Source organism: Anabrus simplex, chromosome 1 (genome assembly GCF_040414725.1).
Source record: "Anabrus simplex isolate iqAnaSimp1 chromosome 1, ASM4041472v1, whole genome shotgun sequence".
NCBI lineage: Eukaryota > Metazoa > Arthropoda > Insecta > Orthoptera > Tettigoniidae > Anabrus > Anabrus simplex.
Genome location: NC_090265.1, coordinates 1,072,800,511 through 1,072,825,281, shown reverse-complemented (window position 1 = coordinate 1,072,825,281; position 24,771 = coordinate 1,072,800,511). Strand labels below are relative to the sequence as shown.

Here is a 24,771-nt window from a genome sequence, read left to right as displayed (position 1 = left end):
CATATCGAAAAACGGATTGTACAATAAGACGCCTCTGGCCTCATTTAGTGATCTAAATGGTTGGCCCTATGATATTTCCTCGTATATCATCTATTTAAAGGTAAGATTGCTTTAGAAACATTGAATAGGGTGAAATTTGTTTAAGGTTTTCACACAGTGAATTACTTTTCAGATACTTATGTGACAGCTTCAAACATAGAATTTGGCTCACATATGGCTACTGGGTGGGCTAATATTCGTGTAGAATTTGATGATCCCACCTTTCCTATAAGTGAATCAAACCATCAATTATACGTGTACAAAGTGCAAAATTTACGTAAATCCAGAAATAGAGCCAAATTTAACGTATAAGGGATAGATATACGACAGAAAGTCATAGGACCAAAGTTGTAGATCACTCCAAATTGAACGGAGATTGTGCCATCCGTTTTGTGATATGACTTACCATTTAGCCACCAAACACCTCGAAAGGAAGGTCTGCACCGTCATTAAAATTGCCTCCATATTTCGATATTTTTCGGGAGTAAAAAATAAAATGTTTAAACATCCCATAAATTTTTCGTCGGTTACAGGCAGAAAGCTATAATTTTGCCAAATTTATATTTTCTAGCTCATCTGGGAGATTGTGCTGCCATCTTGATATGGGGGAGGGGGTTTAAATTAGGACTTTCAGGAAACTTTTAAGCCCATGAAACCTATAGGTTATTGTTTTGAATAAATATCACCGACTGTGTTCTTATGCAGATTTGAAACTCCCAGCGTGTCCCCCTCAGTGAACTTTGAGAATTTTAGATTTTTCTAGGGATCCTGAAGTCATCTGCTTGTCTGGTACCAAGTTTTAAGATTCTAAGATGCCTAGAATGGTCTCATTAACTCACGTCTGTTTTCAGTTGATGCCTTTGAACCAGCCAGCTCGAAGGTGTCGTTAATGCAGACATAATGAAGCTGAGGAGAGTCTGATGTCCTTATATACCTACGCGGGGTATTTATACTCCTTAAATTACGCAAGAAAGCTTTCTAGAAGCAACCTTTTAACTCCGCCCATTTTCCCCTACCTTATAGTACAACTGAAATCCGTCTGCGAGCAAGGCTAACGTTAGCGCAGCCCGTCGCCAGCCGGGCTGAAGTCAGCGGTGCCCCCAGTAGCGAGCCCACTCTCGTCGCCAACGGTGCCAATTTAATATATATATAGTACAGTATATATAGATCGAGCCAAACTGACTGCAATTTAATAATATGGGTTATATTTCACCCGCTTCCCTAGTGGGTCTAGGGGCGTCTTACTCCCACTGTATGCTTTCCAGGTAGTAAGTCATACTGGAATACACACACGTCCATTATCTCGGTCATTTTTGACAATTTATTTTTTTCACCCTTTCTCACCCCCTATGCCAAAGGGGGCTGAAGTTGGACTGTAAAAATCCGGAATGTTCATCTCAGTGACCCAGAAAACTATGGATTCGGCAGTATATTCAATTATTATTATATCTCACTCCCCCCTCCCCCTCCCTAAAGGGGACTAAACTTTGAGTTTTAAAAAATCGTGAGTGTTACTATTCATCTCAGCGACTCCGAAAACTATGGATTCAACACTATTTTCAATTATTTTTACATATGACTCTCCCATTGCCCCCACCACGAAGGGGGCTGAACTTTAAAAAAAATCCGGAGTGTCACTATTCATCTCAGCGACCCCGAAAAGAATGGATTCGACACTACTTTCGATGATTTTTATACCTCAGCCCCTCGTCCCCCCCCCGCCCTAAGGGTTCCTGGGGTGTCCTACCCCCACATGGTTTGTCTCCTGATACCAAAAATTCGCAAGTGTACAATTCACCTCGGCGACCCCAAAAGCTATGTATTCAACACTATTTTTGATTAATTTTATATATCACTCCCCCCCCCATCAGGAAGAGGGCTGAACTTGGACATTAATAAATTCTGGAGTGTTGCTATTCATTTCAGCAAGCCCGAAAAGTATGGATTCGACACTACTTTTTATCTCACCCCCTCGCCCCACCCCGCCCCTAAGCGTTCTTGGGGTATCCTACCCCCACGTGGTTTGTCTCCTGATACTAAAAATCTGAAGTGTACAATTCATCTCGGCGACCCCGAAAAGTATGTATTCGGCACCATTTTCGTTTAATTTAATATATCACTCCCCCCTCGACCCCCACCCCAAAGGGGGCTTAACTTGGACTTTAAAAATTCCAGAGTGTCACTATTCATCTCAGCGACCCCGAAAAGTATGGATTCGACACTATTTTCGTTAATTTGTATATCTGACCCCCCTCGCCCCCATCCCTAAGGGTTCCTGGGCTCTCTTACCCCCACATGGTTTGTCTCCTGATACTAAAAATCCGGAGTGTACAATTCACCTCGCGACCCTGTAAACTATGTATTCGGCACTATTTTCATTTGGTTTAATATATCACTCCCCCCTCGCCCCCCACCCCAAAGGGGGCTTAACTTGGACTTTAAAAAATCCTGAGAGTCATTATTCATCTCAGCGACTCCAAAAAGTACGGATTCAACACTATTTTCGTTAATTTGTATATCTGACCCCCCTCGTCACACCGCCCCTAAGGGTTCCTAGGCTGTCTTACCCCCATTTTTTTTTTTGCTATGGGCTTTACGTCGCACCGACACAGATAGGTCTTATGGCGACGATGGGATAGGAAAGGCCTAGGAGATGGAAGGAAGCGGCCGTGGCCTTAATTAAGGTACAGCCCCAGCATTTGCCTGGTGTGAAAATGGGAAACCACGGAAAACCATTTTCAGGGCTGCCGATAGTGGGATTCGAACCTACTATCTCCCGGATGCAAGCTCACAGCCGCGCGCCTCTACATGCATGGCCAACTCGCCCGGTTTGTCTTACCCCCACATGGTTTGTCTCCTGATACTAAAAATCCGGAGTGTACAATTCACCTTGGCAACCATGAAAACTTGACACTATTTTTGTTTAATTTTATATATCACTCCCCCCTCGCCCCCCACCCAAAGGGGAGCTGAACTTTGACTTTATTCATTATTCATTTATTCATTTATTATTCATCTCAGCGACCCTGAAAACTGTGGATTCGACACATTTTTCAATTATTTTTATACACTGACCCCCCTGACCCCTAAGGGAGCTACGGATGGCTTACCCCCACAGTGCTCGTCTCCAGATAGTAAGTCATAAGTGTCCCAAGTTTGGTTGAAATTGCTTCAGTGGTTTAGGAGGAGATGTGTCATTTACATACATACAAACATACATTCATTTTTATATATATAGAAGATTTCTGATTTCTTCCCTAAGTACGTACCTTCATTTTTGTTGCAACTCCTTTCGACATCTCAATACATTCAAATAATAATACTGAATCCTTTATTGTATTTACTTTAAGTATAGCAACTTGATCAATAACAGACAGAAACTAGTCTACTGTATAATACTGTAACCCAAACAATATGGCAACCATGTATGTTGGCTTCAATTCGGGCTGCACATTGGTGATGTGCTCTATCGTATCTTATTCTATACTTGCTGGTTGGCACAAACAATGTTGCTAATATGGCGACAGACACAAATCTTGGGTCTTGGCCTCGACGAGCGAATGCATTGCGGTATGAGGCCCCCACCTCTTTGTTATTCTATGTTCGTTGGCAATCACCTACAGCGAAGCTTCAGACACAGAACAAGTAATTTGGTACTTTTTAAAGAAAATTCTGAGAGTTTCGTTGTATTTTTTCTTGTAAAGGAGAGACAACAACATATATCTGATGCGTATTTCAGCTGTTGAAATGGTCTCATTTTTTCATAATTGCCGTGAATGACAGATAGAATAGGGATTTTGTACAGATTAAGAACATGAAATATTTAATTAACAAATATACAAAATACAGTCTGAAAAATAAATGGCTCATCTATATACATATAAAAGAACATGTCCTGACTGACTGACTTATTCATCATTGCCGAGCCAAAACTACTGGACATAAAAAAAATGAAATTTTGAGGATACATTTATATTACATTGTTGATGCTCGCTAAGGGAGGATTTTTGGATATTCCGTCGCTAAGGGGGTGAATTTTTAAAATGAGTGTATCTATATCTCAAAACTTTAAAAGTTTACAGACGTAAAAATTGGTATTTTGAATTTCCATTAAAAGTAAAGAAACACGTATTCTTTTGTTTTCGTTAAATCCCAATAGGAAGGGTGAAAAAGAGGTTGAATGCCTTTAATGAGGATACTTATATCTCAGAAACTGAAGATATTACAGACCTGAAAATTAGTATTTGGAACCTCCTTTAAAAATAAAGAGATACAGTACGTATTTTTTTTGTTTTGGGAAAATCCAATTAATGGGGTTTAAACAAGAGTGACAAATGGGGTGAATTTTTAGAAAGACTATCTCTACAGTATATCTCATAAACGTAAAATGTTACAGACGCAAAAATTGGTATTTGGAATCTCCTGTAAAAGTAAAGAAACATAGGTGATTTGTTTTTGGAAACTCCACTTAACGGGAACTAAAAAAGGGGTGAAATTTTTAAATGAGCATGTCTACAGTACATCTCAAGAACTTAACATGTTACAGAAGTGAAAAATGGCATTTTTTATGTCTATTAAAAATTAAGAAAATGTATTTTTGGTTTTTGGAAAAACCACTTGGGTAAAAATGACTGAAAATGGGGTTGAATTCTTTTTATTAGGATAATGATATCTCAATAACTGAAGATGTTACAGACATGAAATTTGGTATTTGGAATCTCCTTTAAAAATAAATAAATAGGTATTTTTGTTTTGTTTTTGGAAATCCACTTAAATGGGGAATTGAAAAATTAGTTGAATTATTTGTATGAAGATACTATTATCTCAAAAACGAATGATGTTGCAGACATGAAAATTGGTATTTGGAATCTCCTTCAAAAAGAAATATGCATTTTTTGTTTTCGGAAATCCACTTATAGGTGTGGGGTGGGGGGTGGAAATGAAAAATTAGTTTAATTATTTGTCTGAAATGAAAGATGTTGCAGACGTGAAAATTGGTATTTGGAATCTGCTTTAAAAGTAAAGAAACATGTATTCCTTTGATTTTGGAAAATCCAATGAAGGGGGCATGAAAGAATTGAAAAATTAATTGAATTAATTATATTAGGATACTTACATCTAATAAAAACTAAAGTTGTTACAGACGTGAAAATTGGTATTTGGATCTCCTTTAAAAACAAAGAAAAACACATTTTTGGGGAGAAATCATCTTGGGGGGGCAGGGGTGAAAAGGAGTTGAATTCCTTTTATGAGACCACATATCTCAAAAACCGAAGATGTTACAGTTATGATAATTGGTATTTAAGAAGATCCTTTACTAAAGAAACTAGTATTTTTTTTTTCAGAAAAATTTACTTGCGGGGGGAGGGGGGGTGAAAGGAAGTTAAAAAAGTGAATTCCTTTTATGGGGATACTTATATCTCAAAACTGAAGGTAATAGACATGAACATTGGTGTTTGGAATCTCCTTTAAACATAAAGAAACACACCTTCTTTTCTTTTGGGTGGGGGGAAATCAACTTAACAGCGTTGGGGTGAAAAAGGAGTTGAGACCAACTGTTTTTACTGTTCATGATGTACTTGATTCTGATCATAAACCAATCATTTTAAATCTTTCCTGGGTTCGTTTTCAAGAACCATCTTTTCCTTTGGAGAACTTAAAGTTAGATTACAGTAGGTTCTCCAGGCATATAAATAAAAATTTAAACACATCTATATATATAAAAGAACATGTCCTGACTGACTGACTCATTCATCATCGCTGAGCCAAAACTACTGGACATAAAAAAATGAAATTTTGAGGGTACATTTATATTACAATGTAGATGCTCGCTAAGGGAGGATTTTTGGATATTCTGTCGCTAAGGGGGGGAGGTGAATTTTTAAAATGAGTGTACCTATATCTCAAAACTTTAAAAGTTGACAGATGTAAAAATTGGTATTTTGAATCTCCTTTAAAAATAAACATGTATTTTTTGTTTTCAGAAAATCCCACTGGGGGGGGGGGGGGTGATAAAAGGGTTGAATGCCTTTAATAAGGATACTTATATCTCAGAAACTGAAAACGTGACAAACGTGAAATTTGGTATTTGGAATCTCCTTTAAAAATAAAGAAATACGCATTTTTTGTTTTTGGAAATCCACTTGGGGGGGGGGGGGCAAAATAGAAAAATTACTTGAATTACTTTTATGAAGATGCTATTATCTCAAAAATGAAAGGTGTTGCAGACGTGAAAATTGGTATTTGGAACCTGCTTTAAAAGTAACATGCATACCTTTGATTCTGGAAAATCCAATGAAGGGGGCATGGGGGTGAAAGAACTGAAAAATTAATTGAATTAATTGTATGAGAATACTTACATCCAATAAAACCTAAAGTTGTTACAGATGTGAAAATTGGTATTTGGATCTCTTTTAAGAACAAAGAAAAACACATTTTTTGGGGGAAATCATCTTGGGGAGCGTGGGTGAAAAGGAGTTGAATTCCTTTTATGAGGACACATATCTCAAAAACTGAAGATGTTTCAGTCGTATTAATTGGTATTTAGAAGATCCTTTACTAATAAAGAAACAAGTATTTTTTCTGGAAAATTCACTTAAGGGGGAAGTGTGAAAGGAGGTGAAAAAAGTGAATTCTTTTTATGGGAATACTTATATCTCAAAACTGAAGGTAACAGACATGAACATTGGAATCTCTTTTAAACATAAAGAAACAAGAATCCTCAAGGATTTGATCCATATTTAAAACACTTATTAGAAAAGATGGCAAAGATTTAGGAACCCACCTGACCAGGCAGAATACCTGGAGCTAGCCCGGGAAGTACGAAATCGATTGCTGGAAAGAAAGATTGAAAAATGGGAGGAACTTTGCTGTCAGATCGTGAATTTTGGCGAATTATATATAAAATGTTAAGCATTCAATTATAAATTTCAGTATAGTACCGTAGCAAAGCACTTGCTAGTTAGTACAATAGTACCAGTGAATAGTAATAAATTATGTCAGCTTCTTCATCAATAATAGACACAATGCAGAAAAGGAGAATTGCTCTTTTTTGTCATGTATTCAGACAGCCAGAAACCCAACTAGTGAAGCAGTTATTTAGTTACTTCTGGAAAAATAAAACAAAGAACACTTGGTACACAGAGATCATGAATGATTTAGAAGAATTAAATTTTTCAATGCTCCAAATTGAAGGCAGAGAAGAAGGAATAAACACCTATGATTCTAACTCATAACATCTGAACGAAGGAAGTACACTATTACTAACAACCAAAGGACGGCCAGGTCCGACATGATGAAGAAGTTTCGGGAGCGGAAGAAAAAGCTGAAAAGCTGAGTATTTAATGCTATTAGACTTTAATGTATATGACTGATTAAAGTGCTCCAATGGGGGTGTAAACTATGTAAAAAAAAAAAAAAAAAAAGTCAGCTTCTTCGCTAAGTGCTTGCAATGCTACCAATCATCTTCATCACCATAATCATCAATTTCCCTTTTGGGTGGGAGAAATATGGTTCCTCTCCACTTCGTCCTGTCTCTCCATCATTCCTTATCCAACAATGTGTTCCAGTCCAGGTTCCGTTGTCCTATGCTGTTCTTCACAGAGTCCATCTATTATAATCTTGGCCTCCTGGCTAGTAATCCCAGTCCCGGTATGGTTGCTTCCCTTTTATTCAAGAATTAACTTCAATTTTGGTTTTTCCCAAGGAGTTCCCCCCATCACTGCATTTTAAGTCCATTGTCAACCTGATGTTATTTAGAGTTTATTATGAATTTGAATATCAACTTATTGAGTATTTTTTAACTTAATATGAAGGAACATGTTTAACCTCATCATCACCATAAGTGCTTTTATCAATATGTGCCAATTTTTGTATCTTAAAATATGTTTTTAGCTGAAGATGCTTCAAACCAGAGGAACAAAAAATGTACTAATCTTTTAGTCAATCAACTAGACTTTAAGCTAGAGTATGTTTGTAATCACATAAACTAGCTATTAAAAACAAAAAGCAAAAAAGTATTGGAAGGTGGGATTCTTCCTTTAACCTTAGTTGAACTGTACACATGGAAGAACCAATTAGAATCTATGTCAGTAAGTCCTGTTGAACACAGGAAATAGATTTTTTTTTTTAATTCTTGCTTTCCAGAAACAAGAAGGTTGAAGCAGAATGTTGGCGACGAAGATCTACGACTGTGGATCTTGGGACATTTCAAGTGAGATTTCATCTGGACAAAGTAATTTCAGCACATCTACTGGTTCACCGAGTTGCTTCAAGGAAAAAAAAAGTACCAAATCAAAGCAGAAAAATCAAAAATTTGTATCCTGTGTCTATCTGCAAGAACAAGAGGAAAAATATAAGGTTGCAAAGAAATTTGTGGAAGCAGCTACAGAGAGTTTTTTAGATTACACCCCTTCTTCAATATACAATAGTGATCAACCACTACTGATCTGCATTTAGGGCAGTCGCCCAAGTGGCAGATTCCCTAGCTGTTGTTTTCCTAGCCTTTTCTTAAATGATTGCAAAGAAATTGGAAATTTATTGAATTATTCCTTTGGTAAGTTATTCCAATACCTATCTCCCCTTCTTATAAACAAATATTTGCCCCAGTTTGCCCTCTTGAATTCCAACTTTATCTTCATATTTCCTACATTTAAAGACCACTCAAAATTATTTGTCTACTAATGTCATTCCATGCTATCTCTCCACTGACAACTACTGTTAGTAAGGCCGGTACTCTTTTCCCAAAAATTATTCATTGCACCACAGGAGACAACTGTTTCATGCCAGAAATATACTTGTTACAGTCACAAAATCAGTGAACATGGGTAAAAATGAATTAAAGTAGTACTGGTTTAAAGAAGCCTTCTTCCCATTTACGGAAGACAAGCGTTTACTACTGTTATATTTCTGGACTACTTATAGTGATAAATGCTGACTAGAAGACATTCCTCCTGAAAAGTACAGAAATTCTCCAGATAATTCCTGGCACTGCAGAGAAAATACAGCCCTTGGGTAAGTTTTCAATGTTTAACAGACATTATGCCAGTTTGTAAAGACTTCCGGTATGATGTTCATCAGAGAAACACCATATTTAAAATGCAATCCTTCATTCATTTTCAATTTTCTTCCCCACAGTTCAAGGACATGATTAAACATTCATGGTTCGCAACAAATTACACAACACAGAAACTAACAGAGTTTGAAGTGCCTGCAAAATATTGCCTTTAAACAAGTAAGGAAAACTGAGAAGAACAATGTGGCCTTAAAGTGCATATTCCTAATATTTGTGTTTTTTTATCATGCAATTAACATCTCATTTAGATTTCACATTCGCTCCCTAACATTAAAGTGATCATCGCCATAAGACCTATCTGTGTCGGTGCGACGTAAAGCAATTAGCAAAAAAAAAAAAAAAAAACAACATTAAAGTGACCTTGGTGCGTAATAACCTGACAGTTCGTTCTATCTCTCTCCAGCACAACTGCAAGTCCACTCTGCTGTGCGCTGCACCAGCAAGATGCAAGGGTTGTCCAGTAGCTGCATTGTCACACAGACTTTGAATAAAGATTTCAACACCTTCCAGTTCGAAATGGCAGCAAAATGTTTGACCATAGCTATTTTATGGTCTCGTCACCCTCTCAGTGAAATTGCATCGTCGGTTTCAATATGTCCTTATCAGTAGTTCCCTTGTGAGAACCTGCATATTGTATAAGAAGTGCCATTGCATTAAAATAGGGGTGGGCTTATGGTGTGCAGTAAGCAAGTAGCGGATAATTGGGCCTATATTTTTTAACGACCGCGTGAATTCAGATGTGCTCGTGAGAACAATTTTGCATCCATTTTTTAATGAACTGACACGTGATGAAAAGGATTATGAATATTTTCAACAGGACAGTGCCACACCCCCAACTGCTCTTAATTCTACACACAATTTGCATCCAGTTTTTGATGACTGGATAATTAGTCTAGATCAGCCAATCTAACGTACTATGATTATTATCTTTGACGAACCCTGCAGGGCAAAGTTTACCGAAATAATCCCCATACTACAGAAGAACTGAAGACCGAAATAGCATGTGCAATACAGTTCACTACTGAAGCAGAATTACAGAAAGTGGCAAATAATTTGTTTAAATAATGTGAGGCATGTCTTACTGCACCGGGAAGTCATTTTCAGTAGTATCTGAAGTAAATGGCGAGTAATAAACTTGTATATGTGTGTCACTGCACCTCATTAAAATAGGGGCGGTAAGCGAACAGCGGATAATTGGGTCTATACTTTTCAATGACCGTGTGATTTCAGATATTGTATTTCTTTGTCATAACCTGTATTTAGTGATTAAATAAATGCTGTACAGTATATTTAATAATAATAATAAAGTTCAAGGGCTTAAATTATTCTGTAGTTGCTAAATGTCTTAATTTGCCAGTAGTAATGGAACACACTTCCACCTGCCTGGCTTCCTTCGCTGCAAGCGGGGGAGCATAAGTTGGTTGGTGCATGAATGATGGGGATGTTCCCTCATAAAATGAGAGCAATGTATAAGTCTGAAAACATATGTAGAGAATGGAACATATTCGTCCAACTTTTAAGTGCACACATCAGATCCCCTCAGCTAAATGAAGCATTTAGAGTATAATGAAAAATGAAAACCTACAACCTGTTTTCCAGTCATTGACCGGGTCAGGGATGTAATGAATGAAACATATTGCACCCTTCGGGTCAGGGTGACCACAGTTATTTTCCCAACTAGTCAGATAAACGTCTCAGGGTATCCATGTTTCCAGAAAAATGGTTAATTTTTCTATAATTCCGTTTAACGTGCGTTCAAAGAGAAATAGTGACACCCTACGCAGTTCAAAATTCCGTAATTCAACACTCAATTGTGAACTCCGCATACGTATACTTCAATCAACATTTCCTAAGACATATCCACTTATCGGGTACCTTATTCACTAAATACAACTACAGTCTATCACTACAAATGAGAACTCATTCAATTATATAAAACATAGTCAAGAACATATTTATTAAATTACTGAGAATCGCGAAAGAAATGGTTAAATGTCAAAAATAGTTCGTGAGCTTTCAGTCATTAACCTAATAAAACAAGTATTTTAACTCCTGAATCAATTATTTTAAGTCAGCGCTGGCTTATTTCTAATCTAAATTTGCATATCACAACACTCTGGGTTGAGTATTCCTGAAATGAATTCAAATTCTGTTTCATCTTCCTATCAAAACTTAAAGTCTAGTCATTTATGTACACAAATATATCATAATCTTCTGACCACAGTCAAAGTTCAGTATTTCAATAAATAATTCTATCACTTGAGGTGTTAACTATTCACCATCATCAAGAATGTTACAATTACAGTACTCATATTATTGTAGGAATGATCTGAATTTCAATAAAAGTGTCCTGAGTTCTAATATCAGTGATCTGAATTATATTAAAAATTATCTGAGTTCGTTGGTGTTGAATAAAGTGAAGAAAATGAGAAATCGAAAGACGTACTAAGTTTCTTGCTCCGATTGCCATTTAAAATACAGCTCCTAGCTTAATATTTGCTCTTATAGTATTTCAAATTTAAAAAAAACATTGATGATATCGTATGTAAATCTCATATTATTTCCCTACTCTAGCTAGATAATTTCTTATGTAACGTATTCCAGCTCAATATGCACACAGCCAATAAGCATTTATCATATATATGCAAGTGCCTTCATTACGATATCTCAATATTATATTATCATACTGGTTACATACTAGTTTCATCTTCCATGCAATCAACATTCACTCAGAATACGACATAATCATGCATAAATCTACCCATCACCAGTTGTTACTACTGTCAAACCACTCTCAAACTTCATCTAAATATATATAATTTTACTATCCATACCTTGCTATAGTTCTTCCCTGGGGCATATTTCCTTTCCGTAGTTGCTTTACTTGTGCTCTTATATCGCACATTATTTATATCATATACGTCTCATTTCTTATTAATCTGCGCAATATTTCACTTAAAACATCACATACACTTCCATTATTTCATCTATAACCTTCATTTCAACCTATATTTAACTTATTCAACATCTACAATTAACGCGTTTAACCTCCAATATTCATTAAATATAACGAGACGTGACATTCTTTTAGCGCAGAATTCATTTCTTACAACACGACTTATCGTACAATTCAACACATAACCCCAAATACGGTATCTACTCTTCCAATATAATCATTCAGCAAAGAGTATGGTAACTTAAATTAAACAATTCAAAACATGCGTCCCTCTATGACGTAATCTGGGTTCGGATGGTACTATATCATTCATGGATCTTTTTAGCTAACCGGGATTCTTTGTAAACATCTGTTACACTATGTCACTTTTAAAATCGTATTCTCACTCCTCTGGTTAAGATAATATAGTAAATACGTAACCATTATGTCACGAGATATCGTCTTAAGTTTACACTGACTTAATATATGTTAATATCATCTTAAATATTTCACACTTCACTTCCTTATATTAATTGCACACTTAATTATTTCACACTTAGGCTATTCAGTTCTATTGCATATACTGGTAATACTTTACATAAGAAATTATACTACTTATTACTATTACTTAGCTCGCCATTCAATATCTCGGGCCTTAGTTGCTCTTCTTCAACTGCTCCACGGTCTGGTCACAGGCCTTGGATCGAGAATTGGACAGGTCCTTCATCTCTGGTAGCTTGGGTTGAGTGACCTCCTCCTCTTGGGTCAGGTGGTTTTAACTGCCAGGACGACATCTCTCTCCAGGTTGGTCTATGCTGATTTAGCAAGCCATCATTTTCTCAGGAATACTGTAGATAATATACATCAATTCTGAAACATATGTATTCATCATGGTTCTGTGAAGTCTTAGTATTTATCGTTGATAACTGTATATGTATTTGCTAGCCTTCCTCTGCAGAAATATTTTCTTATTCCTTGAGGCCAGTAGAAGATTATTTGCTTCGTCTAATCGTATATTCAAAGTTAGCTTATTTTCCTTTGTGAAGTATAAGTTTTCAATGATCGCCTCTTTATTTACGATATCGTTGCTATTATTTTCTCCTGTTGTAGTTCAATCTCCAGCTCTCGCGTCTCGGTCAACCTTTTGCTTCAAGACGATTAGCGTATAAGTATCCGGACGAACTTTTCCGAATTTCCAGGGTTTATATCCTCCTTACTGTATTTCAGGTTTTAGCACTTCGGTTCCTTCAATATTACCATCGTCTCAACTTAATATTCTCGTTAGAAACTATCAATCTTGCTTAATTCTTGAGAGCTATGTTCAGCACGTCTTGTCGTTACGAAGTCAATTTTTTAAGTAAGTTTTTATAATAATCCGTTCGATCCTTCTTTTTTTTTTTTAAACAATCCAATCGATTCTACTCTGTTGTACATTGCCTTCATAGTGGTAGGTTTAAATCAGTCTTGGCCTTCTAACATACATAAATATCGATACTCTGCTACACATTCCTTTGCGTTGGCTGGTCTCTACCTTCCGTAGGCGCCATTTTGGAATACGTCCAGTAAATGCATCGGGTACAATATATAGGCTGTTATTACAATGGGGTCGCCACTCCCAAGGTGATTTTTATTAATGAGTGATAAATGCGATGAAATGATAATGGAGAGTGTTGCCGGAATGAAATATGACGGGGAAAACCAGAGTACCCGGAGAAAAACCTGTCCCACCTCCACTTTGTCCAGCACGAATCTCACATGGTGTCACCGGGATTTGAACCACGGTATCCAGCTGTGAGAGACCGACGCGCTGCCGTCTGAGCCACGGAGGCTCTTTAGAGTATAATAAAACATTTAAAAAATAGAAATTTCAGAAATTTCTATCCAACTAACCACCCATCCAAATGGTGTAGATGGCGGCTGTACAGATTATCATTCAACTTCATACCCTATCATAACACAAATTTCATTTTCCATACTACACAAGGAAAATAAATAGTTATCTCCTGTTATTTCTTATTGGTACAACCTCGAATATTTGGAGGCAGAAGCCAAATGCCACTCTGTAAGATAAACACTTGGATTACAATTATATTTGTACCTGGGGTACACCTTCTCCGTCCAGTTAAACTGTGGGCTTTCTATAAGGCCATCTATGTAATTGAACTTGAACTAATGTTATGCAAGATACTTGGGTTTTCAATTGTGAGATGTCTCTACCATCGGCCTAAGTGCTACCGCTGGCGGAATTAAGGACAATTAATTCTTAAGGAAAAGTTGATTTTCACAGTCAGCCAACCTTAGTTTGAATATTGTTTTGTTCTTGTATCACGGTTGTCAACACTTCTGCTCACTTCAACTCCTGTATCTACCAAGCAATCAAAAATTTTGGGAATATTTTCTCTAGCCAATTAAAATTGGGGGTGTGTATAGGCATCCAGCCTATCTGTACAGAGTTCTGGAAACTTCTCCTCGAAATGCTATAAAAGCTGGTCGCTTTAGGGCTGTGTCGTCGTCTTCATCACTCCAGTCTATTGCGTGCGGCGTGTACTAAAGGGGCAGGGGCTGCGGACGGCATTCACAAGCCCCAGCAAACCAAGGTAATGGCAGAATTTTCTTAACATGTGATAGCTCCAGGCATATAGCTTGAGAGGAAGGTTTCAAACTTATTTTATTCATATAAAGTCCTATTTTTATGGTTTAAATGTAGATTTTTGGCAAGTCTTAGGACTCTCTTAAGATCTCACCTGGGAAACACGTAAACTAAGGCAATAAAAAGTGAATACCCTCTGTTGATTCCCATTCAACTTGGTATGGGGTAACTAAAGGTTTCTAATAATCTATAATTCTTAAAACTCTTTTGAATTTAATGTTTCTCATTTAGTCACCCGGTGTGGAATAGGCTTAGCCTCTGTATCATTGGGCCAAAAGCCCACTTAGGGTTTTTAAAAAAATCATGGCCAATTATGTTCAACCTTTTTACATTATGGCCATTTAGTATGGGCACGTATTGCTCCTGTTTACGTTCCTGGAAAAGAAAGTGAAAAACTGCTGAGCAGAAGATAAGCCCAAAAACACAGCTAAGTGACTGTAAATATCTTATTTGAAGATTGTCAGATATAACCTTGTGCACAATAAGAAATATATGCCTCTGAGAGGCTGGACTGTATTAATTTTGGAGCTCTGTCTCCTACGCTATTTAAGTAAATAGAGCAAATATGCTCTTATAAAATAGTTCAGAGCTATAATGCTTATTCCTTGTTTGTTATTATGTTGATAATTCTCTCAAGGTTTGGTACCTGATATTCGGACTTATAGCCCACTGTTGTTGTGGGAGCTGACAAGCTCATTTAGATTTTTTTGATTGTTATTTGTTCCAAATTTCCTATCTATCAAATTTTAAGGGGAAAAAAAAGGAAGAAAGAAATACAATTGCAAAATTTATTGCCTTAACTTATGCTCTGGTCAATTCCTTGTCCGCCCATTCACCCCAGCACCTTCTTACACCTCTGTGAGCCATGGAATTTCCACATCAATATTAAAAATAACTAATGTTTTTAAACTTTTAAAAGCAAAATCAATAGGAAATATGTCTAGTACTAAACCAATGAAGTTTTCACTATTCTATTGAGATTTAGCTGATTCTAGATGCTATGATTTGTGATGGAAGTAAACAGAAAAGAAAAAAAGGTAAATTTGAGTCAAGTTTAACTTCTGGACTAAAGTTTCTCATTATAAGTACAACAAATAGCACAGGGTACAAATGCTCAAATATCTGACAAGAAAAATGTGTTTCTCAAAACTGAAGAATTCACCTGCATCAACGGTTATAAATCTGGAAGAAATGTGGATTGTATGCCACCTATTTTTAGCAAATTATGAATTTAAACTGGTGCAGTATGTCCATCAATGTGATGTAATATTTCCCAAAAAATGATTCTCAAGAAAGATATTATAATTCTCACAGATATTTCAACACTTGACACAGACATTCACAGAAAGAAACAAGTGACACAACTGATGATGCCAGTTGTTAAATACCAAATTTGGCTAGGATTAATATATGTGATATGTCATAAAAACTTAAGTTGAGTACTTCACTCTAATTTATGGCCCCAAAAATGTACGACATCACAACATTAATACACAAAGCATCTTAGTCCAAGTTTTCAACCTTAATGAGTTAAAATTTATAGCAGGACTGATAATGCTATATTCCATGCACTTTGTAATTTAATTTATCTCTCAGTTTATCAACAATAATAGTGAAAATTTTACTGCGATCACTGATCTTTAACAATATCAGTAACAATAACTTAAGCAGCAGCCTGTAGCATTCCTTCAAACGGTATTTTGCATTTTGTGCCAAACTTTCATATTTCCCTTTTCAGCATAGAGAAGATATATTGTTCCTATATATTACTAAGCCCTTCATTATGGGCATGAACCCTATAATCAATCAACTTCACTTTTTATTTCCTCATTTGGTATGTCTTCTCAAACCTATGTTTTTTAGAAGTAATATCCAGTTTGCAATTCAAAAGGGCCAGGAATATAAACAAAGAAAGGTTATAATGTAATCCCATTCTTTTTTTTTTTTTGAGTTAGAATATACGAGTACAGAAAATTACAGTGATAGAAACAGTTCACGTGACCCTAAAATCCTCAGCTCGCTTCCTAATGAACTAAGAATATTTCATCGAGAGACCTTTCCTTCTTTCTGCCAATACTTTATTTCAGTGTAGCACTCACCCTGGTTCTTCTGTGTTTAAGGTATCTTTTGATAAGAGGATGTGAATTGTAGGTATTTCTCGCACTACAACTAGTGGGTCCAAGTCTTCCAGCTGGGGCTCCCAGAATTCTTCAATTCTACAAGCATTTAAAATATCAAATACAGAAAATATACTTCAAACTGAAAATAACAAGAAAACTAATTTATCATAGGGTTTAATGTTTACGTTACACTGAATAATAAGAACTAAGAGAAAAATATAGGTTCCTTACTTTCGAAAGCAGATCTTGTTAATCTGATGTACTTCCTTATTGCGACGTTTCATGATCTCAGCACAACTAATGGCCTTGCCCACACCAGCTCCTGAGCCACTCCATACGATGGCTCTTTCGTCCTTGAATGCTTTCAAAGCATAGTCAAGAACATTCCTCATTTTTGTTCCACCATTAACCTATCCAAAATGAATGATTTATTCACAAAATCCTTTGCACAATAATATTTAAAGCAAAAGAAACATGTAATATAGCAGGGGAAAAATTATTAATTCTAACAAACACAATACACTTTATATCAAGACCTCTACTATAATAACTTTTTTTTTTTTTGCTATTTACTTTACGTCGCACCGACACAGATAGATCTTATGGAGACGATAGGATAGGAAAGGCCTAGGAATTGGAAGGAAGCAGCCGCGGCCTTAATTAAGGTACAGCCCCGGCATTTGCCTGGCGTGAAAATGGGAAACCACTGAAAACCATCTTCAGGGCTGCTGACAGTGGGGCTCGAACCCACTATCTCCCGATTACTGGATACTAGCCGCACTTAAGTGACTGCAACTATCGAGCTCGGTACTATAGTAATTTACAGGGGGCATACATAAGTAATAAGCACTAATTAAGGCACACTAATACGGTAATATAGGGGCTGCCTGGCCGAGGCGGTAAAGGCGTGCTCGGTTTGCCCTGAAGGACGTGGGTTCAAATCCCCGTCAGGAAGTCATAAAATTTAAGAAACGAGATTTCCACTTCCGGAGGTGCATATGGCCCTGAGGTTCACTCAGCCTACACCAAAAATGAGTACCAGGTTAATTCCTGGGGGCAAAGGCAGCCAGGCGTAGAGCTAACCACTCTACCCCATCACGTGCCGAGATTAACCATGGTGGAAGCCTTTACCTTCCACTCCTCCAAGGGCCTTCATGGCCTGTATGGAGGTGACTTTGCTTTTGCTTGCTTTAATACGGTTGTTTAGTAAATGTTTTGCTTCAAGAGCTTTTTCATTATTTTGCAATGTTGGAGCATTCTTTACGACCATTTACTACAAAAGCAAATTGAATTTTGAAACAAATGAATGATATTATACTTTGACGTCCATCTATAGTCATTATGTTCAGTACGTTTAACTTTCAAACATTAGCAGCCCTTTTAGCTTTCATGCTAAAACTTTGAAGTAGACTGAAATGTGTAAATAGTTTACATAAATCCAACAACTTCATCAAAAAAGTTGACATGTTTACAAACATTCAAAAGAACCAGATTAAGTCTAGGAATACGACAGTGAACATGGGGTCAACAATTTTCTAACATTTCTACCCTTGAACTGTGTGCTACTGAAAAAGAAAGCTTGCAGTTTTATGTGACTTAATATTGTGATCATAGCCAAGGGACCTCCAAATTTATATGGAATATAAAGCACAGGATGCGACTTCTCATTTAAAAATCTCACATGCATGTAAGTAACCAGTGACAATGCTGGTCAGCTCTCACAATCCTCAAACCCTCAGTGAGTGTCGCCGAGTGTTCCTGACATAATAGATAGTCCCTTATAGGACTGTCCAACTAATTGAACTGAAATAAGAAGTAATTTATTTTTGAGGCTTAAACAAGTACATTCAATTCTTGCAACTCAATGAACCCTAGAAAATATTCTTTAAAATCTTCCCTATAAACACAGCAAACATGTACCCTCATTTGTTCTTAATGCACTTCATCTCTCAGTTTATCAATAATAATAGTGAATATTTCACTGCGATCAGTGATTTCTTTAACAATATCAGTAACAATAACTTTTTTTTTTGCTAATTGCTGTACGTCGCACCGACACAGATAGGTCTTATGGCGACGATGGGACAGGAAAGGGCTAGGAGTGGGAAGGAAGCGGCCGTGGCCTTAATTAAGGTACAGCTCCAGCATTTGCCTGGAGTGAAAATGGGAAACCACGGAAAACCATTTTCAGGGCTGCCGACAGTGGGGTTCGGACCTACTACCTCCCGAATACTGGATACTGGCCGCACTTAAGCAACTGCAGCTATCGAGCTCAATAGTAACAATAACTTAAGCAGCAGCCTGTAGCATTCCTTCAAACAGAATTTTGCAGTTTGTGCCAAACTTTCAGATTTCCCTTTTCAACATAGAGAAAATATATTGTTCCTTAAAGTACCCTGAATTACTAAGTCCTTCATAATGGACATCAACTCTATAATCAATCAACTTCACTTTTTATTTCCTCATTTGGTATGTTCAAGGTTATAAACTTCATAGTTGGTTCCGTATTGAGTTAAGATTACACATAAAATAAATACAAAATTTTAATCCACCTTCTCAATACTTAACAATCATGCGATGTTTACAAAAACATTACAATGTGCTATTACAAGGTACTAGTTTCGGTCCTATAAGGACCATCATCAGCCTATCCAAGATACGTAAGTGTATACCATAGTCCCAAAACAGAGTTATGCGGTGAGATGAAGGAAAGGATGTGGTGGAATGATATACATATAAAATGGTGAAATTATGAACTGAATCGTTTGTTTCAGAAACGACACTTCTACAACGTACCAAATTGTTCAGAAAACAGGAAAAACTGTCTGTAGTGTGTAATGTCAATTCTAGCCTTCCGATATTTATTATGCTTATTCTACTGTTGAAATGATTATGACAGATAGGTTGTTTGTATGAATTAGTCCAATACGTTCCTTTACAGACTTTGTTGAAAATTATGGAGATGTGCTATTTCTGCAACAAACACATTAATGAGAATATAATAAAGTGTAACACTGATTTTAACGTCATTTCAATTTCAAAAGGAACTTTATTTGTACTGAAGAAATACAGTGTTAAAACCCATTATTTAATAGTTATTTGTAAGACTTACCTATTTGCACATATTATGATTAGACCACATTGTATAGAAAAATAAACAGAAGAATACTCCTTTTATGTCCCTTTCCAAAGTTCAAAAAGTATATAAAACAAAACAACACAATATAATACAAGTAACATGTAAGTCTCTTATCTTTGAACAATGCTTCTCACTTCTATTGTGTTGATGTTGTCCATGCAAACAGTTCATTATAAAAGTCGTGGTGTTCTTCTCGTATGTAACATTCCAACTTCTTTATGTCTGCTAATTTCTTTTCATTTAATGGAACACAGCTTTGTGGATAAGCAAGTCTAGTTGGTAACACAGGGAGACGGGTTGCAGAAATAAGCAACTTGAAAGTATGAATGCACAGTCCATCAATACAGTATTTTCCTAAGACATGATTTGCCTCATACTGAAACTCCATAAATTGGTTTTTATGAAACACGACTTTTGCATCTCTTTTCACACCTCTTCCTAGCGACTCAAGTAAAAGAACTGACTTCTTGAAGAATGTCTTCCACCAGTACTACTTTGTGAAGCGGGCTGGTTTGAAGTAAAAACAACACCTCTCCAGGATAAGTGTTCATTCTGCAAAAAACGAAAACTTTCATTCGCGACTGACAGGCAGAGATATATGGTAGAAGTGTTTATTCTGCACAAAATGGTAGCCCTTCGTGCATTAATCATGGCAGTATTACCATACAGTGTCAAAAAGTGGAGAAGTGCTGTTTCTGCAACAAACGATTCAACTGTTGTACATGTAGTAAAGTTATGTTGAACAGTGACAAATAAAATCTTTTGGTATATGTCTCGTAAAATTACAATATTGATCAACAATTATCTCAAAATTGAATAATATAATCTCTAGTTGACGAACAGTCCAAGGTTGCACATTTAAAACATTGGGTTATGTCGGATTTTAAACAATGTCCAATGTTTCTATTAAGTTCTAGAAAATATGAGGTTCAACATTGGTGCAGAAGGAATTATTTTGTCCAATAAATCCACAACAGAGGTTAAATGTTGACAAAACTGTTGGACATATCTTGTGGTAGATTGAAAACTTGCTGTGTTACAAAGGAGCAATCCCAATTCAATAGGAAACAAATGAACCTGGAGAAAAGAAAGCTTGAGTTAACGCAAGAAAAAATTAATATGAGGGGACGAGACTGGCGAAAAAAGAGAACAAACATTGAGGGCTCACCTTGCGCAAGGTGAAACAAGCTTGCTGGTTGAGTGCAACTAACAGAGTGAGAACAGCATAAAGCAGAAGGGAAGGAAGTTAGTGAGGGGAGGAGCATAGAATGACGTACGTGGGGAGGGGTGGGGAAATGGGAAGTGGCTTAAGGCGAGGTAGGCGGGAGGGAAAATGGTGATGTTTGCGTTGGCGGGGGACCTTCAATTGACTTAAAGAAAGAATTTTGGTCTACTGACTTGCTTTTTTTGAAATAAGTGATGAAAAGATCAAATAAAATATTAGGTTTCTCAGTTATTTCATTGAGATTGTAGTTAGCATTAAAGTATTGGTCCAAATGTATATAAAAATTCTCGATTATATTAAGTAGAGGGCCTTTATTAGCTATTTCAAGGATATCCATATCTAATTCAATGTTCGTAAATTTATGATTATAGTCGACCATATGTTGGCCGATAGCCGAAAATTTGTTATATTTGACTGCATTGAAGTGTTCCGAGTATCTTATATTAAAGCTTCTACTGGTTTGCCCTACATAAGAAATATTAGAACAGGAGTTACCTTTAAGCCTGTAAACACCTGATTTTGCGTACTTGTTAACTTTATTAATGTGTGATGTATTATATAGAATGTGTGTATTGTTGTTGTTGGTTTTAAAAGCTATTCCCTCTGCGCCAATGTTGAACCTCATATTTTCTAGAACTTAATAGAAACATTGGACATTGTTTAAAATCCGACATAACCCAATTTTTTAAATGTGCAACCTTGGACTATTCATCAACTAAAGATTATTTTATTCAATTTTGAGATAATTGTTGATTAATATTGTAATTTTACGAGACATATACCAAAAGATTTTATTTGTCTCTGTCCAACATAACTTTGCTACATCTACCAAAGTTCATATTTTCACCATTTTATATGTATATCATTCCACCACATCCTTTCCTTCATCTCACCGCATAACTCTGTTTTAGGACTACGGTATACACTTATGTATCTTGCTAGGCTGATGATGGTCCTTATAGGACCGAAACTAGTACCTTGTAATAGCACATTGTAATGTTTTTGTAAACATTGCATGATTGTTAAGTATTGAGAAGGTGGATTAATATTTTGTACTAGCTGATGTACCCGTGCTTCGCTACGGGATTCTCAGAAAGACTGACTTTGTGGTTTTCCTAACTGAAATCAACATAAGTCATTACAAAAACGTAAGTATGAATGTAGCGATTAAAAGCAATGCTATCATATAAAATACTCGATCAAACGGAAAGCCACACGTTTTATCACTTTTAACGAACAGTGCTGCGGTTAGATTGCGGTGCCAGTCTAATAGTACAAAGTTCCAGAGCTGGGATGACCAGGCTGCAGATTGCCATGAACACTCTTCTGCCATTATTCCCCTAAATATACACACTGTTCATTCCAATCGGTGCCTCAGAGTAGGGATTGAATAGCCCGAATGCTATGATGATCCAGTGTGTTACGTACCAGTAGTATCAGAAAATTTATAAACCAGGGGAATGGCATGCCAAAGAAGAAAGTTGTCTAACTCCCCAGCTACTTCCCATCAATATTCAGGCAGGCTGTTACACTCTGTACGACTGGGCGAGTTGACCGTGAGCTGTGAGCTTGCATCCGAGAGATAGTGGATTCGAACCCCATTGTTGGCAGCGCTGAAGATGGTATTCCGTGGTTTCCCACTTTCATACCAAGCAAATGCTGGGCCTGTACCTTAATTAAGGCCTAAGGCACTCCTAGCCCCTTCCTATCCCATCGTCGCCATGAAACCTATCTATGTCGGTGCGACGTAAATCAAATAAAAAGTACTCTGTACGCAGCAGTAGTCCTATCTACCGGAGATGAGGGGCAACAGAAGACACAAAGCACATGACGACAAACAATGGTCAATGTAATGTTATTGTTGATCAATGTTAGGAGCTTTCTATATTGTAAGCCTTCACATTTAGTTTTCTTTCGACTCTGTGATTTGTAAAATATTTTATACCGTAAACTGTAGTTTCTTATTCTACGACTTACGTAGCGATTTTCATTAAATACTGTTTACCCATTTTCTAGTTACTCGGCGCTGATATGGACTTAGTAACAAAAATCCAAATTCATGAATATGTTTGTGATCATAGCCAGTACGGTAACAATGTATAGGACATGAATAATAGGAAATTTAATACTATATAACCTTAGTTATGTAGCAGTCATCGATTACACCTCTAATAAGAAATATTTGAGAATTACATTTTAGGCCTTCCTCTAAACTACCATTTCACTCAAGTGAATAAAATAATTTACAGCCTAGACTATAGCGACTTATTTCCTGACTTTGCATACCGATTTTCATCAAGATAGGACTACCAATAACAACAATATTTGAGAAAATTATAGGCCTTCCCCTAAACTACCATTTTTCTCAGCGTGAATACAATTATTGATAGCCTAGATTGTAGCAACTTATTCCCCAACTTTGCATACCCATTTTCTTTAAAATACGACCACTAATAATATAAATAGTTGAGAATTCAATTTTAGGCCTTCCCCTAAACTACCATTTCACTCAGCATGAGTAAAATTATTTATAGCCTAGATTGTAGAGGCTCATCCCCCGACTTCACATACCGATTTTCATTAGACCACTAATAACATAAATAGTTGAGACTTCAATTTTAGGCCTTCCCCTAAACTACCATTTCACTCAGCGTGAGTAAAATGATCTATAGCCTAGATTGTAGAGGCTCATCCCCCGACTTCACATACCGATTTTCATTAAATTCTCTTCAACCGTTTTCTCGTGATGCGTGTACATACATACATACAGACAGACAGACAGACAGACAGACAGACAGACAGACAGAAATTACGGAAAAGTAAAAAGTGCATTTCCTTGTTACTATGGACATGACCGATACAGAAATACCATTATTTTCAAATTCTGAGCAATGTACAGACAAAACTCTTATTTTATAAATATAGATTTATTTTTTGTGTGTCATTTGGTATGTCTTCTCAAACCTATGTTTTGTCTTGCACAATAAAGAACAATCTTACAACCGATTTTATTTTTCTCTATCATTTCAGCCAGGTGTTTATTGATGTTGGTTGCAACAGAACCCGTACTTTTAGTTTCCAAATACCCTTCGTATTTTGATAATGAAATCTTATGAGAATTTGAGTCTTGAGTTTTAAGTGCCATGGACCCCTGTGTTTCCAATCCCTTCCCAGACACTTTTCTTAAAACTTTTTTCCTAAAGATTAAAATTCCTAACAGAACTATATATAATATTATGTATATGAAGTACACTTCATATGGTTTTGTACTTTTGCAGTACGTATTGAATTACAGTTGAAGTACAGTAAATGTAAATTAATGTAGTTCTTCATTAATTCTATTTTAAAAGTAATAACTGATATTTAATACACTGTGTAAATATTTCTTACCTGAACTTTATTACAATATGTATCACCAGCAGTTATCAAGAAGAAATTGCACATTTGTTGATGATTTATCACAGCAACAAGTGCAAGTGAATGATATAATTTAAAAATCCCTGACTTTTTAAAAAATCTAGCAATTTTCCCTGATTTTCAGCTTTTTTTCAGTGTTTCCCTGACCTTTCCCAAATTCTCTGACTTTCCCC

The 24,771-nt window shown here is 36.4% G+C and overlaps 1 protein-coding gene across 1 annotated transcript in view; it reads right to left on the bottom strand.

The window, feature by feature from the left end:
- The window catches only part of Rpp25 (ribonuclease P protein subunit Rpp25), a 76,696-nt gene that overhangs the window by 7,683 nt on the left and 44,242 nt on the right, over positions 1–24,771 (bottom strand). The window contains exons 3-4 of the mRNA XM_067137162.2: positions 17,049–17,227; positions 16,797–16,913 (exon numbers count right to left, since the gene is read on the bottom strand). Of these exons, the coding sequence (XP_066993263.1) occupies positions 16,797–16,913; positions 17,049–17,227 (296 nt within the window). The remainder of the gene's footprint in view (positions 1–16,796; positions 16,914–17,048; positions 17,228–24,771) is intronic.